The 21,234-nt window shown below is 42.3% G+C and overlaps 2 protein-coding genes across 2 annotated transcripts; one reads left to right on the plus strand and one right to left on the minus strand.

Moving 5' to 3' along the window:
- Positions 1 to 213: 213 nt before the first annotated feature.
- TYW3 (tRNA-yW synthesizing protein 3 homolog) lies at positions 214 to 9,190 on the minus strand. The gene is made up of 6 exons (XM_033151801.1): positions 8,962 to 9,190; positions 6,772 to 6,852; positions 3,204 to 3,302; positions 1,786 to 1,857; positions 1,056 to 1,189; positions 214 to 840 (listed from the first exon to the last, which is right to left on the minus strand). The coding sequence occupies exons 1-6, from the start codon at positions 9,148 to 9,150 to the stop codon at positions 615 to 617; spliced, it is 801 nt and encodes a 266-aa protein (XP_033007692.1). The 5' UTR covers positions 9,151 to 9,190; the 3' UTR covers positions 214 to 614.
- Positions 9,191 to 9,948: 758 nt separating this feature from the next.
- On the plus strand, positions 9,949 to 20,999 carry CRYZ (crystallin zeta). Its single transcript, XM_033151802.1, has 9 exons — positions 9,949 to 10,046; positions 13,773 to 13,889; positions 14,344 to 14,496; positions 15,080 to 15,243; positions 16,467 to 16,518; positions 17,668 to 17,817; positions 19,071 to 19,172; positions 19,259 to 19,354; positions 20,428 to 20,999. Exons 2-9 carry the CDS (start codon positions 13,779 to 13,781, stop codon positions 20,590 to 20,592), a joined length of 993 nt encoding a protein of 330 aa, XP_033007693.1. The 5' UTR covers positions 9,949 to 10,046; positions 13,773 to 13,778; the 3' UTR covers positions 20,593 to 20,999.
- The last annotated feature ends 235 nt before the right edge of the window (positions 21,000 to 21,234 follow it).

Genomic DNA, 21,234 nt, shown 5'->3' on the forward strand with positions numbered 1-21,234 from the left:
ACTGCCTAATTCTTTTATAAGTTGATTTTGTTTACTCGTCTGGAGTAGGAAGGAGTGAATGGTTTACAAATGACTGGCATGGCAAAGATTAATGCTTGTGACAACCATTTATTTCAGTAGCGTAATCAAGGATGAATTTGTTTCACACTTATTTTCGTCTCGCAAACATTTGAAAGCTTTTCCTCTCTCAGAAGGGCCCCTTGTGGTCTCAATTATCTCTACTAAGTGAAGAAGATAAATATATTTAACAACAGAACTTTCAGATTGGGTTTTCAAAACTGGAATAGCAAATACAGAGCACAACTATGGTGGTAGTTTGGAATTAGGTAGTTTGGAATATTGCATATTTTATGTAAAACAATATTGCTTGAAGAACAAGTTTTACCTCCAGTATTAAAAATGCCATTTTCCCATGTTCATTGACATTTTGTGGCATTATATTACTTTGCTGGTAACTTAATATCCATAGTACGGGTAATCTATGTTAAGAAAATGCTACTTTATAGAGCACAGTAATCTATCGGCTAAGCTCTCACAAAGAGCAAAACAAACTAAACATTATACAAACATAATGTGGGTATATATCTACTTCACACAATTATCTGTAGCATATTTTAGTGAAAAACACCAAGACTGTTTTCTGCCTCATCTTCACTTTTTAAGCTTCTGTTTTTCCCAGGAGAAGTACATTCACCATCCTTTTCAGTTCCTTTAGACTTTATTTTTCTTCTGTAGGAGTCCATAGTATTGTTCTCTTCTTTGTTCTCTTCTTTCTCCTCGAGAGGTGAGCTACTGGAATGGTCTCTGCTTTCCAAAGCAAGCTGGAGGGAGCTGTAAAACCTTAAAAATAAATAAAAATAAAGGCGTATGGACTTGGGTTTCTTCAAGGTCTGCCAGACATTTATGTATTTAACTTGCTGAGTCCAAATAAGTTAATTTTAGCTTTCTATCTGGTAGCTTACCACTTGCATCTTATCTACATCTTCTTCCTTTTCCTGCTGCCAATATTTTAACTGCTAGGATTGGTATAAACTAGAGATTTATTGTTAACAAACCTGTCAATTCTCTTCCAATTTTCTTCCATCTTCTGATTAGCAACTTGAACCACAAAGTCAACGTATTCTTCACTGACCATCAGTTTTCCTTTCCTGCTTAGTGGAACTTCTAAGCAATGAGTGCTTCGGACAGCCTGCAAGTGAGACGAAAAGCGAAAACCTAGATTTTACCATCTTTTACTGATCTGGACGCAGCAGCTACCCCCACCGGGGAGGCAAATTCACTAAAGAAAAGTAAGAATTTTATCATTGCATTTTGGGAACGAGATGGCAAAGGGAGGCACTGCATATTTCTGCCACAAAGTACGTTCACATAGCTTGATGAAAATTAGCATGTGGTCATATATGTGGCGACCACGATGTAATGACTTTTAGGGATGTGGCTGCTCTCAAAGTCTGACCAAGAGCATTTGGGGGCACCTCGAGATGGCTTGAAGCTAATTCCACGTATTATTATTATTATCATTATTTAAAAATATGTATCTGAAACTTGCACTACCACTCTGGTTCTGCTTGGTTTATTCTCTTCAGCATTATTGTTAGGACCACAACATTCTGCCGGGTACTGGATTCAAAGCCGTATTCATGCCTCTCATATCAGTGCCTCAAAAATACATCCCTGCCACCACAGAACAACCTGAGGAGGCCACATAAACAGGACCCACATGGAAGCAGTACTTTTGGCTGTGCCTGCCACCCCCTCCTGCAATGTAGGAACACATTAACATACCATCATAATTTTTCCTTTTCGGCCAACAGTTATGCCAGAGTTCCGGAACCCGGCTTCTATAGCCACCTTGTGCTGTAAAAAGCAAGAGGAAACGGCCATCACCAACCACATCCTTCAGCTATGGCCTTGGAGAGATGGGCAGCAATGAAACTAAGTGCACTGTCAAGTATTTGTTTCCAGTCTAAATGCTTTCAGAAACAGGGATGGTTATTTCAAATGACTTGTTATATTAAAACCTGAATTATAAACAGTTGTTTCTGCTTTGAAATATCCCTGTGCTTTAGAGCGGAATAAAACACCGCACTGTAAATTGTATTGCAACTCCAAAATGTTCATGATTTGAATTCAATAGGGGCGTGCTTGATGGGAGTGTGGAAATAATGTGTTGTGAATCGGAAAGCTTAAAAGCCGGATGTTACAGGCAATTCAGGGGCAAGGAAGCGCAGACCCAGAGGCCAAATCCAGCCCCCTGGAGCCTTCTGAGGCTACACCTCATTCACATTTGTTGCTCCACCCACTTTACTCTCTGGCCCGCCCTCCACTTGCCTGCAGCCCCCAGAAGGTTGCTCACAAGGGAATATGGCCCCACTTCTGCTCTCAGTGCATGAGAGAGCTTGCATCTCTTGAGCAGCGGAGCTGCCAAACAATTTACAAAAGCTACTTTTGTGGAAAAACACACACACACACATCCAGCTTTAAATGCAGCTTGCAATATGGCACAGACCAGTGTTTCTCAAACGTGGGTCTCCAGCTGTTGTTGGACTACAACTCCCAGCATCCTTAGTTTAGAGGATTAGTGGTGAGGGATGATGGAAGTTATAGTCCAATAACAGCTGGGGACCCAAGTCTGAGAAATGCTGGATGGACGAAGAGTGGCCATTTAGGAAAAAACAGCAACACCAAGTCTTCTCTAGTAGTCACTTCTCCAAATTGTGGCCATATTACATAATACTCAGCATGGTCAAAAAGTTAGGAAAAGCCAAAGATAGCTTTTTTTTTTTTGCTGATGTGAACCAAAGTAGTAGAAAGAAGCTTGCAATAGTTCCTGGAAGATGCATGGTCCCAGTCTTAATTATCAAAAGTTTAGCCCCGAAAGGGTGCTGGCTACCACACGAAACCATGTCTGCAATGAAAGCTGCCAGCCAAACAGGACAGGCAATGTTTCTGAAATTCTCATTCCAAGATCAGTGGGATCTTTGCCGTTGATTTTAACCAAACCATAATTTCACTTGTGAGCATCACATCTGCAGAAATAATAAAAACCCCATTTTGCTCCCATCATCGTATTTTCATAGTCCTAGTTATTAAACGCAGAATGCTTCAGGGAATGCTTGTAGGTGTGAGAACTTAGTTAAGAGCCAACTGTTTCTTATGTAGCAAGTATGGAATTTAAGTACAACAGCAATACTTCACTTTACCAGAAGTTGTGCATCTTGAAGGTCTTGACACTGCACATGAAGCACAAATGGTTCAAATTTGAATATGGCATCATCTGTCGCTTTCTGTAAGGCTGTAAGCTGTAAGATCCACAGTATGTTACTATCAGTGCTACATCTGTGAGCCATAAAAAAAATAGCTAGCCTATTTAGCATCTCAAAAACACTGCACAGCAGAAGCTGATTCAGCCTGTTAATTAAAACTAAATTTCTACAACTCGTACTACTTACATACTCTGCTTGGTTTATTCCCTTCAGCATAATGGATTCAGCTACACATTCTACTGGGATTTAACTTCCCAAAGATACAGGTGATATCATTTTAGAGCTCTGGAGGCAGCGTTGTATAGCTGTGACTGTCCACACTGTACACACTCATTCGTAAAGTCTCACCAAAAGTCTCCAAACAATCTGTGGTTTTTTGGGGGGGGGGGTCTTTAAAAAAAAAAATACTCGATCTAGTGGCAAGGTCAAAGCACTGCTTTGAGAGATGTGTACCGGTAAATTTTGGGAGGGGGCACATATTCAACAATCAAATTGTGAAACTTTTTTTTAAAGTAAGACTTTTTTTCTGCACATGTAACCTTTTAAACAGGGAGGGGGAAGAGACCAGTATAAGACTATTTTTTCCTCTCAGCTGTGCCTTCATTCAGGAATATTATCTCTCCACCTTAGAAAGCTATTGACCAGCACAGCAGACTGAAATCTAGTCTAGTAAATGTCACTATTCTATGCTAGATAAAGCAGCAGCTCCAGCTAGAGTATAATTTCCCTTCAGTGAGGAATTTTCACCATAGCAGAATTTGTACAGTTGCTAAATTACCATTGTTGGATCATGGCTGGTGCCAACCATGTGAAAGTTTGTACTCTACAGAAGTTCTTGCCTGCACAGATCAAAGTTTCTCTATTTTTCTGCCCATCCAAAATAAATAATCTGGCCTGAATTTAAGTAATGCTTTTAGCTATAGTTATGAGCCAAGAGTAGTGATTAATCTGTAGTAGGCTACACTAATTCAAACGATATCGCAAAGTGAAAGGAAAGAATGCATCAATTAAAATAACTACAAATCAAAACAAATCCAACTATTGGTTGGTAAGATGTATGTATTAGTTTTTTTTCTTTAAAATATCATTAGAAATTGTCATATAACTTTTTTTTCAAACTTTCTATAGGTTTGCAGGTCTCTAACGAAGTCTGAAATGTTATCTGAAGAAGTGTGCATGCACACGAAAGCTCATACCAAGAACAAACTTAGTTGGTCTCTAAGGTGCTACTGGAAGGAATTTTTCATTTTTCATTTTGTGAAGTCTGAAATGTTATAGATTCAAGTTAGGCACATCAAATTTATCTACATAGAAAGGTTACACCTCCAGTACCAATTGGTCATATTCAATAATTAATTAAAATTGCTTTTGCCTACTCATTAGCTGAAAAGGTTCCACTGAGCGGCTTACTAAAGCAGCCCTTAGTGTGGGGTGGGGAAGAAACCATTTCATACAACAATCAGCTGGGATAGAATGGCTGTCACTAAGTGACAGGTCTGAGGAAGAGCCAAAGGCAGCTTGTCTCTCAGCAGTGATGACTGATGACAACCCTTCTTCCTTTCTCTCCCTCCCTTCTGCTGCCTGATGGAACGTCTGCTGCTAGGAGACCACACAGTTGCTAGGACACACAACTTCATTTTCTTTAACATCTTAAGCTTGCCTGGGTTCTTTGACCATACGTATTGCATGGCATATGGATTCAGCACTTCTTCTCCATGCTCTTTCGACTATGGGCTAGAGAACTAAAAATCAGAGCTGGGTTCTTTTAACTACCGGTCCCTGAAATTCTACACTAACCTCTTGAGGAGAAAACAAGGGGTTGTATACTATGGTTGTGCAAGTGGAAGGCAAAGCATGCAAAGTTGCCGGGAAATCCTCGCTAGAGGATTGGGGGAGACTCCTGGATCAATATTCTTTCGCCCTCCTTGCACTGCAGTTGTATGTGATACAGCTCCCCCCCCCCATGTTCAGGAGGTTCTCCTGAACTCTAGCAAGAGTTTCCAGGGAGCCACAGGGGAAAGAATAAAGATCGGTTGTATGAACTTCCTCCACTCAACCAATCATTGGAAACGATAAGCTTAAGTAAGATCAGCTGGCCTATGCTCTTAAATACGTACTCCATTCAAAATACTCTAATGATGAAGGTGCCAGAGTATTTGAAAATTTACTTTAATTACAGACTCTCAAACATATTCTTCTATATTCCCTCTCCCCCCACCCCCAGTTTTCACAGGTAAGTCTAACAGAGCAGTTACAGTTACAATGATTTATCCTCTATCCTAGGAAAAGGAAGCACATAAAATACAGTTTAATCACCATCCTAAGTCATAAATCCAAAAAAGATATAGGCAGGTATGGAAGGAGGAGACCTTGGGTATAGCTTGAGATAAAGGAAAAAGGAATTTGCCACAGTAGTAGCATCACTAGATAAAGAAACCAGCTTCAATGGACAAATTCATTTTAAAACACAGCTTTTGGGTATCAGAGCTGCTATGGTGCATACTTCAAAGAAAGCACTGGCTGTTTTTCCTCTACACATGCTTATAGTTTCTTTGGCTAAATCTATGGAGACTTACAAATCACGTTTCTTCAAAATATGGTTCTGAAATATGCATTGTGATTGAAGGATATTGTTACCGTATAGCTTCTAGATCACTAATTTCCTGCAAAAGGCTCAACTTTAATATTAAAATACTGAAAGTAATTTCCTATGCACACTCCCGCATTTCTTCCACAAAAGCCAACTGCCAAATTCCCAGTGGGTGTAGGATCAGGCTCGCAATCAATAAATATGAAAGCATAACTTCTGGAACTGTAATTATATACTGCTGAGGTTGAAACAAGTCCTTTTTCAGATCTCAGAAATACCCATTTTTCATTAAAATATAATAATAATAGAGAGTTTTGCCATGTGGTGTTTTGAGAAAGGGGCGTCAGGGAAATATTTTCAAGTATTTAGTTACTGGAACTACAGTCTTTCTTCCAGAGATTCAATCAGATCTACAAGCATGGACTGTTGTATCTTCTGATGTAGAAGAACTGGGCTTCAGGAAATCCTGCATCAGACAGGTAACAATTATAATATTTGTGTGATAGTATTAAGGTTATCACACAAAGATTATAACTGTTACAAGCAGAAATGCAGCAGCGATGAAATCAAATGCCTTGCCTTCTTTAAAAAATTGGTAGTCCACTTTTTAAACAAGTGAAATACAGCCTATATTACATGCAACTAATATTCATAGATGTTAAAGATTTCTCATACTTTCGCTGTAACAGTTCTATTAGCCAAATATGAAAAATCTAAACATATCATTCTACAACAATGGCATTTTATTTCTGTGCTAAAATCTTGCATCAGCTACCCTAAGTCTGCCCTCACCTGGTAGATATTGGAAACTGCTACAATTTCCATATCTCAAAATAACTCAAAATTATTGACTGTATGCAAATAGCACAAACAAGGATTTTCTAAGCATGCAGAACCCTGGAACAGTTCTCTTACCACATTTTCGATCGCACATATTTGATGGGTCACCATGAGCCAGGTGCAATTCTGCTTCTGTATCTCAAAGCCGGTGGTTGCCTAGCGGGGAGGGGAAATCGTTTCACAAACCTCTGGATATATAGAAACCAATGCAGAACACTTCCCACAACAAATTTCACACCGCAGGTGAGTGGGAGAAAGAAAGGCCAAACAGAAAAGCACAGCATGGTGGAACAAATATGTCAAAGTGAGAGTATGAGATGTTTCAGTGGAAGGAGAGGGAAGGAGACAAGAGAAATAACCAAAAAACAATCTTTTTTGGAACCTGCCACATTGGGCTTAGGTAAAAGAAACCTTATGAACAGAAGATGATTGCTGGATCAAGCCAAATGCCTGATAAATATCCTGTTCTCACAACGCCCAGCCAAATGCCCATAGGAAGCTGCACTTTAGTTCAAAACCACACTTTCTCTCGCCTGTGATTCCCAGCTACTGGTATTAATCAGAGGTATAGTGTCTTCAACAATGGAGGTATAACACAGCCACCATAGTAAGTAGCCATCGATAACCTTGTCCAGAGTTTTGGGTTTCAGTGTCACCAGTATGCAAATGACATCCAACTCTCTCTCTCTCCTTTCCATCTTAAATCTGAGGAAGGTGTTTCAGTGCTAAACCATTGTCTGGTGTCAGTAATGGACCAAATGGGGGTGAACAAAAAAACAGACAAGGCAAGGGTGCACCTGGTCAGTCAAAAGGCAGGTCAGGAAATAGGAATTCTACTGGTGCTGGGTAGGGTTACATTTGTGCAACAACTGTGCCAGTTCCAGGAGATGCCTGATCTGGCCATGGTGGTACATGTCTTAGTTATACCCCATTTGGATTATTGCAACATGCGCTATGTGGGGCTGCCTGTGGAAAGTGTCTTAAGATGCTGCAGCCAGTTTGCTAACTGGAGCCAGTTACAGGGAGTACAACAACTCCACTGGTTACCAGTTTCATTTCCAGAAACAACTGAAACAACTCAAAGCACTAGTTATGACCTATATGGCTTGGCTCTAGGATATCTGAAGGATCAGATCTCTATATATGAGCCTGCCTGGGCTTTGAGATCTTCTAGGGAGACTTCTCTTTTGGTCCCGCCACCCTGACAGGCACATTGGGGGAGGTCACAAGAAAGAGCAATTTTGGTGGCTTCTCCCAGATTGTGGAACACCCTTCTATGGGAGGCTAGCCTGGCACCCTCTTTCCTTTCGGCAGCAGGCAAAGCCTTTGGCAGCTAAGGGGCTGTTGTGGAAAAGGCTTCTGAGGGTGGGTTTGCACACATTTATTTCCATCCCCTGCTTTTTTTCTTTTAAATGGTTTTCAGTGCTGTTTCAGCAGGATTACCCTGCCCAAACCCCCCATTTATACTGACTGTGGGTTGTTAAACTGTTTTCCTTTTAATGCTATGAGTCACCTTGGGTCCTAAGGCAGAGAGATAGGGTGTGTGTTTGTGTGTGTGTAAATTTGTTTAATCCCAATTTAAACTTTTGTGAGCTGAACTGAAAATGCTGAATAAGTTTGGAAAAGGCGGATTTTCCCCCCATAGGAAGATAATGGAATTTGAGGAGAGGAGATGAGATGCTGATGCCCAACGTCTAGCAGCTGAGTGGGGGCGGGGATCGGTAGAAATGGCTGCACCCCTGGATTCCTATTGCTGAAGGCGGTTACCCAGTAGCAAGTCGCACTAAGCAAGGATTTCCAGAGGAGCAGCCACGTCCGTCTCCTACAAAGAAAGCATCCCAGAGTTTTGCGGTGCCTTAAGCGAACTAATAAATGTCTTATTACGTTTTCGTGAACCTGCAGTCTGAGGAAGTCGATTTAACGGCACAATGGTTTTAATCTGTTTTAGTATTTTAACCTCTCGTATGTTTTAATGTGTGAAATTCCACCCCCCCCCACCCGCCATGATTTTACGGTTTTATCTTTCCATACACCGCTTTGAGGGTGGTTTTTTTATTATTATTAAATGCATTAGGCTTTAACTAAGGTTTTACTTATGAATAAAACCCGAAATCTGCACAAAACTCCAGAGGACGCAGGAGACACCCTGAGCCATTTGAGCTGGAGGAAAAAGCTGTTGGGTTTCCGTGTCCCCTGCGTTGGTTGCAGTGGCGGTATCGCCCCAGTCCAGCGCTCTTCTTCAGGGGGGTCCTTAGCCGGGCTCACCTCGGCGGCGGGAGGAAGGGGCGGCTGCTCCAGCACAACCACGCGCCCCGAGCACGAGCTGGTGGTGCAGAAGCTGTCGCGCCCATTGAGAAGCCGCACGATCCCCGCAATGGGCTCGTCCACGCTGCCCTTCCGGCTCCCGTCCGCGCGCGACAGCCGCTGCTCCTTCCAGCGCTTGAAATCAGCCATCGGCGCCGGCTCTCCCCTATTCTCGCTCGCCCACTTTACCGCTGTATGGGCGCCGCCATCTTAGTCCGACGGTGGCCCGCTTGGGACAAACTTGCGGCCCCTGCGCATGTGCCCGGCGAGGACAGAGCGAGTCTGGAATTTGAGTTCAACGGGGTTAACTTGAGACTGCGATCCAAGCGCACCCATTGGACTTGCTGCTCCCGCTACAAGTCTACATAGGATTGCAGCCGCGCGCTTTCACCCTGCGCGCGTTTTACTTGGAAGGCTCGCTGCGTCTCAGCCGGCTTTATTGCGCCCCTGGAAGCGTGCATGACTCGAGACTGCAGCGGTGCAACCCCGATCCACTCCACGGAGTTCCAACTTCCAACAGTAGCCTACTTGCTCCCAAGCGTCTGTGGAGGGTTGCGTTAGCCTCTCGGATTAGCGGAGTTATTAAGAGGGCTGTGGATCGAGAGTAAGGAGGAGGAGATGTAGTATTTCTAGATGCGTGTTTGTGCCTTAGTCTGCTACTGCTGAGAGACAGAATGGACCTTTCATTGGATCTAGCAAGGGCGCCAGTGTTTATGTGCGGAATCGGAGGAGTTTTGCCCCTCCCCCGGATGCTGGGCGACATTCCGGGAAATAGGCAGGTGCCAGGGGATCCAGAACCCGATGGAGAGAAGCAAGACAGTGCAAGCACGTGCATATGTGCTCGGAAGCAAAGGTTGCGAAGGGTCTGCCAGGGCGGCGCATGCGCACTAGAACTTAACGGGACTCCGAAAAGATAGCTTCTCTAGCGTGAACCCGGAAGGAACTCACTGCGCAGGGGTGTCGAAGATAAGCAGGCGAACCGAGGCTGTGGTTTAAGCGGAGCTCGTTTGGATAGGCGCGCAATCACGTCGTTCTATTGCAAGAGGGTGAGTGACGTAAAATGGGGTTCCCCTCCCCCCCACACCGTTGGCAAGGAGGGCTTTAGGGTGTAGCGGGATGCGTTGCGGAGATAGGATCTAGGTGGTCTGTCCTCCCTGCTGGGCTTTCTGCTTGCAATGGTTTCCAGGCTGGGTACTCTTGACAGTCTCTTGCAGCAGCTTAAAGTTTAACTAGCAAATTTTGTGTATGTGTGTGTGTGTGTGTGTGTGTTATAGACATAAAAAGGATTGGAGGTTGCATTGCATATACTAAACGCACCTCTGCAAACAGTGTGTCTTAACTAGCTGACCAATGCTAGGATGTCAGTGTGATGATCGCAACTGGGTTTTTTTTTTTGGGGGGGGGGTATAAAGCCACCCTTAATAATTTAAAAACAAAGGAAATGCACAAAAGTACAGATTAGTGTATTATTTGGGGCAGCTGCTCACAAAAAAGCAGGTGTTTTGATAGCACAGACCTTGTGGCATTGGTTAGCCACATGTGTTTGCAGGAAGGTGCATGTTTAGTGTATACACTTTCCACCAGACACCAGATCCTAGCTGGCAGTCAGTCCCGCTAATTTGGGCTCTTTATTATCTCATTATCTCTTATTTTTATTTATTTATAAAACAAAAACAAATGTAGAGCAACCTTGAAAGAAAAGTTACAAGTTATTTTTATTCTGAAGCATGTGACCAGCTGTGTTTACTAAAATAAGAATCTGGCAAAGTTACCCATGCACACTGAGGTTCAGGAGAAACTTGAATCTGTTCATTCTCCTGATAATTGAGAGTTACAATGTTTCTAACTTGGCTACAACTTGTTGAAACTATTGAATTTATTTTAGAAAAGACAAATATTTAGTATTGTTTGGCATTTACAAACAGCTTCAGAATAGTTGCTGAAAGTGCCAATTTGTTGGCAACAAGTCCAGAAAGTGATGTTTAAAATAAGAGGTCTTAAAGACTGCTCTCATGTGTGGGGAAGTGAGTAAACTAGTGACTTCTGTACATCTGAAGTAGTCTACCATAGTTGCTGAGTAGAAATGTGAAACATTTTTGGTATGTGGTAGGGGCAGTTGGGAATATATTTCTATTCTCATTGCCATCATTTTAAGCTGACCTGTTTCTCTCCCTTTTTGGCTTGATTTTTTTCCACCACTAAGATGACCTTTGTTATGTCTACAGTAGTCAAAGTTAAAAATTATTCTCATCTAAATTCTACTGGTTTTGAAGGATACAAAGGTTAATGCTGGTTGCAGTTGAAATGCAGATATTAACATGGATAGATGCACCTATGGTAGCAAAGGGGTATACCTTAGCACAGTGTTTTTCAACCTTTTTTGGGCAACGGCACACTTGTTTCATGAAAAAAATCACGAGGCACACCACCATTAGAAAATGTTAAAAAATTTAACTCTGTGCCTATATTGACTATATATAAAGTAATTCTCTTGAATTTTTCAATTTTTCCCACGGCACACCAGGCAACATCTCGCGGCACACTAGTGTGCCGCGGAACAGTGGTTGAAAAACACTGCCTTAGCATCTTACAAATGAAAACTCTGTGTGTGTGTAAGGAAGTAAAACACCTATTTTTATATGAAGGCCCACTGTCTGGAGTGTTTGGACGACCATTACAATACTGCATTTCATTGTAGCCATTTAAAAGTCAAATCTTGTCACTGAATTTTAAGCCTTTTACTGGCATTTCAGTTCATATGTAGTTGGGCTGTCTACTCAGAGCTGTCAACCTTCCTTTTTTGCATTGGGAAATGGCGCTGGAATAAGGGAATTTCCTGCAAAAAAGGGAAAGTTGATAGCTATGTGTCTATTTGAAAGGGTGCTCAGGTGCCCTTGAGACCTCTTGCAGCAGGTTCTAAAACAGGGATAATAGCAAGGATGGCAATAGAAGGCCGCTTATTAGCTTTCATAAGGCCTTTTCTGTGCCCAGAGATTTTTGATCAAGTTTCTAGATCCTTCTGTTCCCCTCCTTTTCCCCCCCATGGGTGTCTTTACAATTTACAGCCTAAACGAGATATTGTTGATTTAGGCCAGAGTGCAGAGTTTGAATTAATGTCAATAGTTACTCAATCGGGGAATGCCTGGAATAACTTGAAATTGTTTGGGAGCCCTTCATATTTTCCCCAAGAGATGGTTCCAAGGGCCACGATTTAAGATCTGTATGGCTGCTTCCTAAATGCAAGTGAACTTGCTCTCAGGGTTCTGATTTCATGCTTATTGATCAGTTGTTTGAGGCTGATGCCAAGCGTTTTCGAAGCAGAAGCACGTTAGGCAGAAGAAAGCAGCCGGCACAGGTGTTAAAATCAGTGTTCAGAATTCCCCAGGAGCCAGGTATGTTTTGTGACTGGTGAAGGTCCAATTGCAACCATTTGGAAATCTTTGAGTGCCATTTTGGCAACTGACATCTCAGTCTGGCTGGCCACTCCAGCTTTCTTAAGCAGGTAAGCAGAAGGGCTTATTTATTGCATTTACCTCCCGCCTTTTCCTCCAAGGAGTACATGATTCATCCCTGCTTCAGTTAATCCCTACAATGACCCTTTGAGGTAGGTTAGAGGCTGTAACTGGCTCAATGTCACCCAGTGAGCTTCATGACTTGAGTGAGGATTTGAACCCTGATCTCCCAGGCCCTAGTTTGACACTCTAACCGCTATACTACACTGGCTTCCTAGAGTACGTCTATTGGGCAGCTGTATAAATCAAGTTGGTAAATAAATACAGGGATAGCAAAATGTCACTTGAAATATTTTCATTGAAACTTGAATTTTGTTTTAGTCCCGACTGGTTTTTTTATGTTTTAAACCGTTTTGAGATTTTTCCTTTAAAATATAAAGCGGTATAGAAATGAAATGATGATGATGATAATGATGATAATAATTAATAAACCCCGATGCAAAAAAAAAAGTGTTTAGGCATTCCGTTGTGGCGACTTTAACCTAGGTTTAATGTGCCATTTGGCAATTGGCTTCTATATCTGAGTTTCCAATACTGTTTAAAATGGCTGTGAGAGAGAATGAGCCACTTCTATAGAATCCTAAAAGTTGGAAGGAATCTCAAAGATCATCCAGCTCAGCCCCTTGCCAGTGCAGGAGCTCCCTGCCAAAACATCCCATGTGTAAAAACCGAATGGAAGGAGATGTTCTGTTCTCATAAGATGCCCATGGGAAGCCTGCAAGCAGGACCCGAATGATATAGGACTTTCCCCACCTATGATTCCTAACTTCTGTGATTCCCATTATTTGGATTTCAAACTCTTCTCCAGGCATAAAGCCTTTTTAAAAAATGAGGATTAGGTTAAAAAAAATTTAAGCTAGTGTAACTCCAGTTGTAAGGTCTTCTGAAGATGTGACAAAAGATATTCTTTCTAAGTTGGTTTGTGTGTGTTTGTGCAAACATCTGCATATTTGACAGTTCAGTCCTGTATTTGTCTACTGAGATGTAAATAAATGGGGCTTGCTCCCAGGCAGGTGGATATGGGATTGCGATCTGATTCATATCTTATCTAAAGTGAAACTATTAGTTCTCCTTTGCAGGCTAATTTTATAAGTCGAAAAGCCTCCAATTGGCAGCGCATTGTTAGAACAGAATGAAATGCATGGTGAACCTCCGATTTAAATTTCACCTGAAGAGCAAGTAATTTGATCCTTTCTCTTTGAAGTGGAAAAGGCGGTGGGGGTTAAGATAGTACTGTATTTTATCTCTGTGATTTTTCAGGTTGCTATGGCAGCCGGGAGAAATGTGATGAGAGCTGTCAAAGTGTTTGAATTTGGTGGACCTGAAGTGCTTAAGCTTCAAGCAGATATTCCCTTGCCAATTCCAGGAGATAACCAGGTAAAAACGAAGACATTGAACTGGATATATAAATACTGTACACACTGAAATTAGCATTATTGTTATTTAACAGTTATTGGAAACTTTTCTGCTTCAGTCAGCATGCAGAATGAATTAGCAAACAGAGTAAAAATCCCATAAAACACAGCCCTGGAGGGCAATCCTGACATCTCTATATGCCATTGCTTGCCAAACCAATTGAATAAGTACTGGTAAAACTTTTGTGCTTACCTGTGGCTCTTGTTTTATAAAGGATCCTGCAAAAGCTCTATAGGGAATGAACATTGGTTTGCCTATTACCAAAAAAAAGAAAGAAAAAGATTTGTGTTCTTAATGCTTAATAAGGGTTTATGCTGCTTGTATTTTGAACACATTCAACAACGAACAACTTGACATGAAAATGAAGGTACCAGATTTTGTTTAGTTGTTCAACAAATATACTTTTCTTCTGCAGGTTCTCATTAAAGTTCATGCATGTGGCATTAATCCAGTGGAGACCTATATTCGTTCTGGGACTCATGCTATAAAACCAGCTTTACCTTACACACCTGGTTCAGATGTGGCTGGGGTAGTACAAGGTGTTGGGGAACATGTAACTACTTTCAAGGTATCACATTTTTAAATATGTTGCTCATTTGCTATCTTTTATACAATATCATTCCGGTCTTGGTTACTAAACTGGGTCTCTTCATAGTTCCTGTTTCTTGGATATGATTCATGTCATCCCTATACACCTGAATTTCTGCCTTCCTGTCTACAAATTTGAATGTAAACATTTGTTTGTTAACAAACTTTGGCCTACATTCTTTGACAAATAGTTTTTGGTACTTCAGTTACTCCAGATACACCCTGCTTTCAAAGTGTTGGATTTTAAACCAGTTGTTAATTCTACTTCTTCTCATGCAGAGTTTCCCAAACTTGGGGCTCTATCTGCTTTTGGACTACAACTCCCATCATCCCTAGCTAGCAGGCCCAGTGTTGAGGAGGGATGGGAATTGTAGTCCAAAAACAGTTGGAAGCAATTAGTACAGATTAGATCTGTTGTAATGCTGCTATCTTCTTGTCATGGGTATTTCACCTATATAATTGGGTTTTATTTAACTCTTATGGAAATGCCTTCATGTTTACACAGGATACAGAAAACACTTTGGCACAACGCTTCACCTTGTGCATTTGTTTTCTCCTACCAGAAAGGAGACAGGGTTTTTACCCTTCGTACCATTTCTGGCGGTTATGCCGAATATACCATTTCATCAGTTGACACAGTCTTTTCCTTGTCTGATAAACTGGACTTCAAGCAAGGTGCCGCAATTGGAATTCCATATTTTACTGCTTACCATGCTCTCTTTCAAAAGTAAGGCAATGACATCCTAAAATTGCTTTTGAGCAATAAAAATGCAGTAACTTTGGGCCTTCCTGCCTTTTCCCTGAGGCTTTTCTGTGTCACATGTTCAGTCAAACTAATTTTTCCATGTTCTTCAGTGCAGCAAATTTGTGGGCACTTTCTCACTCTCTCTTTTGTTTTGAGCCTGAGAAAAAAGGAGTACTTGTGCAACAGAGTGACAGCATTTTAAAAGCCAGTGTGGCGTAGTGGTTAGAGCAGGCACCCCCAAACTTGGCCCTCCAGATGTTTTGGGACTACAACTCCCATCATCCCTAGCTAACAGGACCAGTGGTCAGGGTTGATGGGAATTGTAGTCCCAAAACATCTGGAGGGCTGAGTTTGGGGATCTAGGACAGGAATAGACAAACTCCGGCCCTCCAGATGTTTAGGACTACTATTACCATCATCCCTGACCACTGGTCCTGTTAGCTAGGGATGATGGGAATTGTAGTCCCAAACATCTGAAGGGCCAGAGTTTGCCTATGCCTGATCTAGGATCTGGGATCCCTACGCTGCCATGAAGCTCACTGGATAACCTTGGGCCACTCACTGCCTCTCAGTCTAACCTACCTCGTAGGTTTGTTGTGGAGAATTACATGAGGAGGGGGAGAACCATTTAAACCACCTTGTGCTCCTTGGAGAAAAAAAGGTGGGATACAAATGCAATGATTGATTGATTGATTGATTGATCAATACCTAGGCAAAGTCTGCTTGTGGCTTCTGCAAGCTTGTTCCGATGGCAGTGTTTTTAACAGTGAGTTAGGGAGTTAGTTGGCTGTTTTGCAATAATACAGTGGTACTCCAGAGCCTGTGTTGGGCTGTTTTTTTAATGTACCACTGCATTTCCTGCTCATCACTGACAGGATTATTTTGTGGTCATCAAAGTAGCTGCACTGTAACTATTTAATATTAAGGTACATTGACAGTCAACATAAACACTGTTGTTTCCTAACACAGATTCAGGAGAAGTGCATTCTGGGGCTCTTCCCAATTTAAAATTCATTGAATATTGGCTAATTTAGTTTTTTTTTAACTCCTCACTACAGCTATACTGTTGGCTGCATAGCAAGGTACACACTTGTTTTTCATCCTTCGTTAGCCACTTCCAACAACTCCTTGTTGGATATCATTTCTTGTATAAATACAATCCAGACAGTTGTATTGAAAATGTCTTGTGTGTTTCCCCCCCACAGAGGATCTGCTAAAGCAGCAGAAACCGTGCTAGTCCATGGAGCAAGTGGAGGGGTAAGTATCATGAGAACTCACCTTATGCTTAAAAGGGGCTTTAGCATGGTAAAGTACTGTATAGTGTGGCATGTCACCCCAGTGGGTTGGATCTTTCATCCATATGCATTTCTGAACTTCTATCTCCTCTGCCCTGCAGCCCACTCGCACTGCCCCAGGTTCTGCCCCAGAGGGTTGGAGTCACTCTGGGAGAGGAGAGAAAGGGAGGTCCCCCAACACATGGGTGAGGTGGGGCTGATGCAGGGCACAGTTTGGGGGCAGGGCTTGCGTCTACAACCCAGCAGCGTTTCTTCACACCACTGCAATTGCATGGAGGAAAATGCTGGAATAGTGTTTGCGTGTAATTCAAATCTGGCCCTGCTTAGGCTTTTAATCTTGAAGTCCTGGAAGTATTATTATTATTATTATTATTATTATTATTATTATTATTATTATTATTAAAGTGTCAAAGCTCTGTACATTGCCTCTTTTGGTCATGAGAGACATGGCAGAATCCAGTACAGTCGTACCTTGGAAGTCGAACGGAATCCGTTCCAGAAGTCCATTTGACTTCCAAAACATTCGAAAACCAAAGCATGGCTTCTGGTTGGCTGCAGGTACGACCATACTGGCCAAGATTGCTGTTCTTTCTGTTTTATGAAGTGCCTTTTAAAAATGTTAACTTGGCAGCATATTGTTTTCTTTTTTAAGCAATAACCCTTAGAAAAGTACTTCCTGCTCAAAGTTTGACACTGTTGCTTCCAAAGTACAGGTTGAAATGATGTTAGTGTGAAGTCCCTTGGAGTTGTTGCCTTTGAAATGTGAAGACTCGGCGGTTGTGTTATAGTGGTAATTGAGCTGATATATTTTACTGTCTCTATAAAAGAGAAACAGAAGTATGCACTGCTGGTTGGCTTAATTATTAATTTCCCTGATTTTATTTCAGGGAAGTCGTGCTAAGAGAAGCCACATACTGTTTTTTTTTTTTTTGTAGGAGATCAAGTCATGCTATAGCAGACTGTTAGTACAAGTTATTAAGGGTCACCTGCGGCTCTGTTGCTATTGAAATTTCCTCCTTCGAAACGATTGTTGTCAATAATTGTATAAGGAAAGTACTATGTTAAACTTACAACACTCTTCCCTCCCCCCTCCACTCTTTTAAAAACCTAGGTTGGAATAGCAGCATGTCAGATTGCAAGAGCTTATGGCCTGAAGGTCTTTGGCACAGCTGGAACAGAGGAAGGGATGAAACTAGTTTTGCAAAACGGAGCCCATGAGGCATTTAATCACAAGAAGAAGGATTATCTCACTCAGATTAAGGTAGTTTAGAACACAGAATGCGAAGTGGTAATTGGAATACTAGTTAAGATAGAGGGCAGTATTCTGCTAACGAGTCCTGTTAGTGCAAGGATTTCTGCTTGCATAATGCGCCTTCCGCCAACCACATCCTCTCCCCAGATCTGCTCCAGAAGATTGGGGGAATCGCTAGGACAGATTTAGGGGTGTGGGTGGAAGAAGAGAACATTCCGTTGGAATGTTCGCCTTGGTGATACGTTGAGTTCTGCTTAGAGCTCCATAGGCTCCAACCCATTATGTTCATAACAAGCATTTTAACACCACATGCACCCTTTACTGGGTATACAAATAGGTATCCATACACCTGGCCTCATGCAATTCCTCCACCTTGTTTAATAGAGGAATTGTGAGGGTTTTATAGTCAGGTGTGGCTGCAACTGAATCAGCAGCCTTTGTTAGTCTGACCAATGGCAGGAGTCCAGAGTGTTTTTCTCTTCACTTGTGTGGTTCCAGGGCAACTGGCAATTGGAACCAAGCATGGTTCCTGGTACGGAGGAGGGAAACGAGCTCCTTGCAGCTGCTCCTTCTCTAGCTGATAGATGTAGCCAGGTTGTTATGCTCTGGACTCTTGCTCTTTAGAATGGTGGTATTCTATCAGTATTGTCTCATTACCTGCCATATTACCTGCCTGCCAGTTAAAAAATCATAATTTCTGCCCTTATTCGTGACATCATGTGAAATGCAGCAGAGGAGACAGTGCCTTTTCAGTGGCAGCCTATTCTTTTTAGTCTTCCAACAGTTCCCGAAAACCTTTTTTTATGTCAGTCTGCTTTTAATATTTGACTGCAGTCCTTCATGTGCTATTCTCTGCTGTTAGTTTGGTTCGCCTTTTATGGCCTATAATATGGGTAGGCAAACCAAGGCCCAATCACTTTCTAAATCCGGCCTGCAGACGGTCCAGGAATCAGCGTGTTATTACATGAGTAGAATGTGTCCTTTTATTTAAAATGCATCTCTGGGTTATTTGTGGGGCATAGGAATTCGTTCATTCCCCCCCCCCCCAAAATACAGTCCAGCCCCCAACAAGGTCTGAGGGACAGGGGACCGGCCCCCTGCTGAAAAAGTTTGCTATCATGTGTGTTGTATAGTGCCTGTGAGCATCTTGATTTATTTTATTTTGTTTTTTAAAAAGCAGGATATGAATAATAACTTGTGAACCACAAAAGCAGCCATGCTTCCATGTATCTTTGATACTGAACAGCTGATTTCTTATGCAGGAAGCTGCTGGTGCACACGGCATAGATGTGGTAATAGAGATGTTGGCAAATGTCAACCTTGCCCATGACTTGCAACTGCTGTCAAGTGGAGGCAGAGTGATGGTAAGGATGCACCCCCATGAATGAGAATCTTAATGTTTAGAATTATGCTGTCAGCATCTCATTCTCTCCACCACTTTGTGTGGCAGATTGTGGGCAGCCGTGGTCCCATTGAGATAAACCCCAGGGACACTATGCTGAAAGAATCAAGCATCAGAGGACTTTCTTTATTCTCTGCATCTAAGGTAAAAATCATCATCATCATGCAGTATATGTGCATAATTCACTTAGAGGAGCCTGCATGCCTTTCCTGTAACACAGCCTGGATCATATGCTTGGCTTCAAAACATGGGAAGTTCTGGAAAGCTTCTTTAATCTCTCCCTATACTTTTCTTCGTCCCTGCAGGCACACACACCCATTTAATCATTTCACAGTCTGGGGAACTTTACATAAGCTCTCGACAGTCAGTTGCTATCTGTTGAGAAGCTTTGGACTGGCCAGTGAAACTATATTCTGCAATAGCATTAATCTTTCAGGAGCTGGTCTTGCCTCTTTGGGCTTCATATGTCCTGCAACTTTTTTCCTCCATGCATTTAGAAAGAAACAATGTTCTTAAAAACCGCTGTTGCTTGGGTTGAGAATAGTACAGTCCTACCTTGGATCCCGAACACCTTGGTACTCGGACATTTTGGTTCCCAAACACTGCAAATCCAGAAGTGAGTGTTCCGGTTTGCGAACATTCTTTGGAACCCGAATGTCCGGTGGAGCCTCCGTGGCTTCCAGTTGGCTGCAGGAGCTTCCTGCATCCAATTGGAAGCTGTGCTTTGGTTTCCAAACGTTTTGGAAGTCGAACGGACTTTTGGAACGGATTCCGTTAGACTTCCAAGGTATGACTGTACAAGCAAAAATATTCTTGTACAGTGGATAATTCCTGCCTCCTTCTCCACTGCAGCCTGCTGTGTCCCATGGAAAGTCACTGTTGGCAGTGTGGTGTGGGGGGAGGGGTGTGGGGGTGATTGACCACAGGCACCCAATGATTTCCAGCTCTCACTACACACATGTGTCATAACCGCCACCGCCACATCCTTTCCCCAGCCCTTAGGGACAACTTTCCATGGGGCTTACAGGTAGGGGTTGGGAAATCTCTGCTGTGAGAACTAAATTGTGGTTGCAGTGCTCTGGAGCCAAGCCTACTTTCTTTCTTCTCCCCACCCCCCACCCCCGGGTACAATGTAGAAGGATGAATTTGACTGCTGGAGGGCGTAGAAGTATTTTCCTTCTGTGCTCAATTTTAAAAATGTTTTCTTTTCCATTTAGGATGAGCTGCATGAATGTGCAGCCTCAGTTCTGGCTGGTGTAGAAGCTGGCTGGCTGAAACCAGCAGTAGGCCCTGAATATGCACTGGAGAAGGTGGCAGAGGCTCATAAAGACATAATACACAGCCCAGGTGCCTTGGGGAAGATGGTGCTTCTCATGTGTTAAATGGTGCCTCCACACCAATCGTACAATCGCTGCTCACAGTTGTTAACGTAGCACGTTCCGAATACTCCTCAAAATGTGGTTCAGGTATAAGATGCAATAAGCACTAATTTGGGGAAATATTTGAATATCAAGTTTAAAAAAAGATGACATGCTTTGTATTTCTGACTTAGACACTCTGCTGTTTGGGGGTGGTCTTTTTTCTTGCAGGTCTTTGTAAAAGATCCTTGTTTTGCACCCGCATGGTATTGCTATATTGCGGACTACCATTTCCACACATGAACGTGCTAAACGTGCTTTTGGGCCTACATAAGGGAGTATTAGAAACACACTGTTTTGGCTTTAATTTGCTAACTACAGAATTACGTTTCAGAATCCCTCTTCTTTCAAAATAAATACAAGGAAGACAGACCCAACGGTTCCTTTGCTTTTCGTCTTTGGGTAACAAAGCTCATCCTTAAGCCATGTTACCTTTTAGTAAGCCACATCTCCAGAAGGAGTGCCACTGTTGTTCTCTGTGCAACAGAAGTAATGGTAATGCATAGATTTAGTGGCTTCATTCTGATGTAAGGCTAAGCCATGCCTTAGTGAATGAAGCATAGTGAGCCTCTTCAGTGCTGGTGTGTGTAGGAGTGACCTGAGCCT

The sequence above is a fragment of the Lacerta agilis genome, chromosome 6 (genome assembly GCF_009819535.1).
Source record: "Lacerta agilis isolate rLacAgi1 chromosome 6, rLacAgi1.pri, whole genome shotgun sequence".
Lineage (NCBI taxonomy): Eukaryota > Metazoa > Chordata > Lepidosauria > Squamata > Lacertidae > Lacerta > Lacerta agilis.

Bases quoted from the DNA above. Each gene is read 5' to 3' on its own strand.
- TYW3 (XM_033151801.1), bottom strand. From the start codon at position 9,150: ATGGCTGATTTCAAGCGCTGGAAGGAGCAGCGGCTGTCGCGCGCGGAC. The intron at 1,858-3,203 runs GTAAAGTGAAGT...TGCTTTTTACAG, and splicing joins TTCAAGATGCACAACTTCTG to CACAAGGTGGCTATAGAAGC. The intron at 841-1,055 runs GTTTGTTAACAA...TTTATTTTTAAG, and splicing joins AATTGGAAGAGAATTGACAG to GTTTTACAGCTCCCTCCAGC.
- CRYZ (XM_033151802.1), top strand. From the start codon at position 13,779: ATGGCAGCCGGGAGAAATGTGATGAGAGCTGTCAAAGTGTTTGAATTT. The intron at 15,244-16,466 runs GTAAGGCAATGA...TCCCCCCCACAG, and splicing joins TACCATGCTCTCTTTCAAAA to AGGATCTGCTAAAGCAGCAG. The intron at 19,355-20,427 runs GTAAAAATCATC...TTTTCCATTTAG, and splicing joins CTTTATTCTCTGCATCTAAG to GATGAGCTGCATGAATGTGC.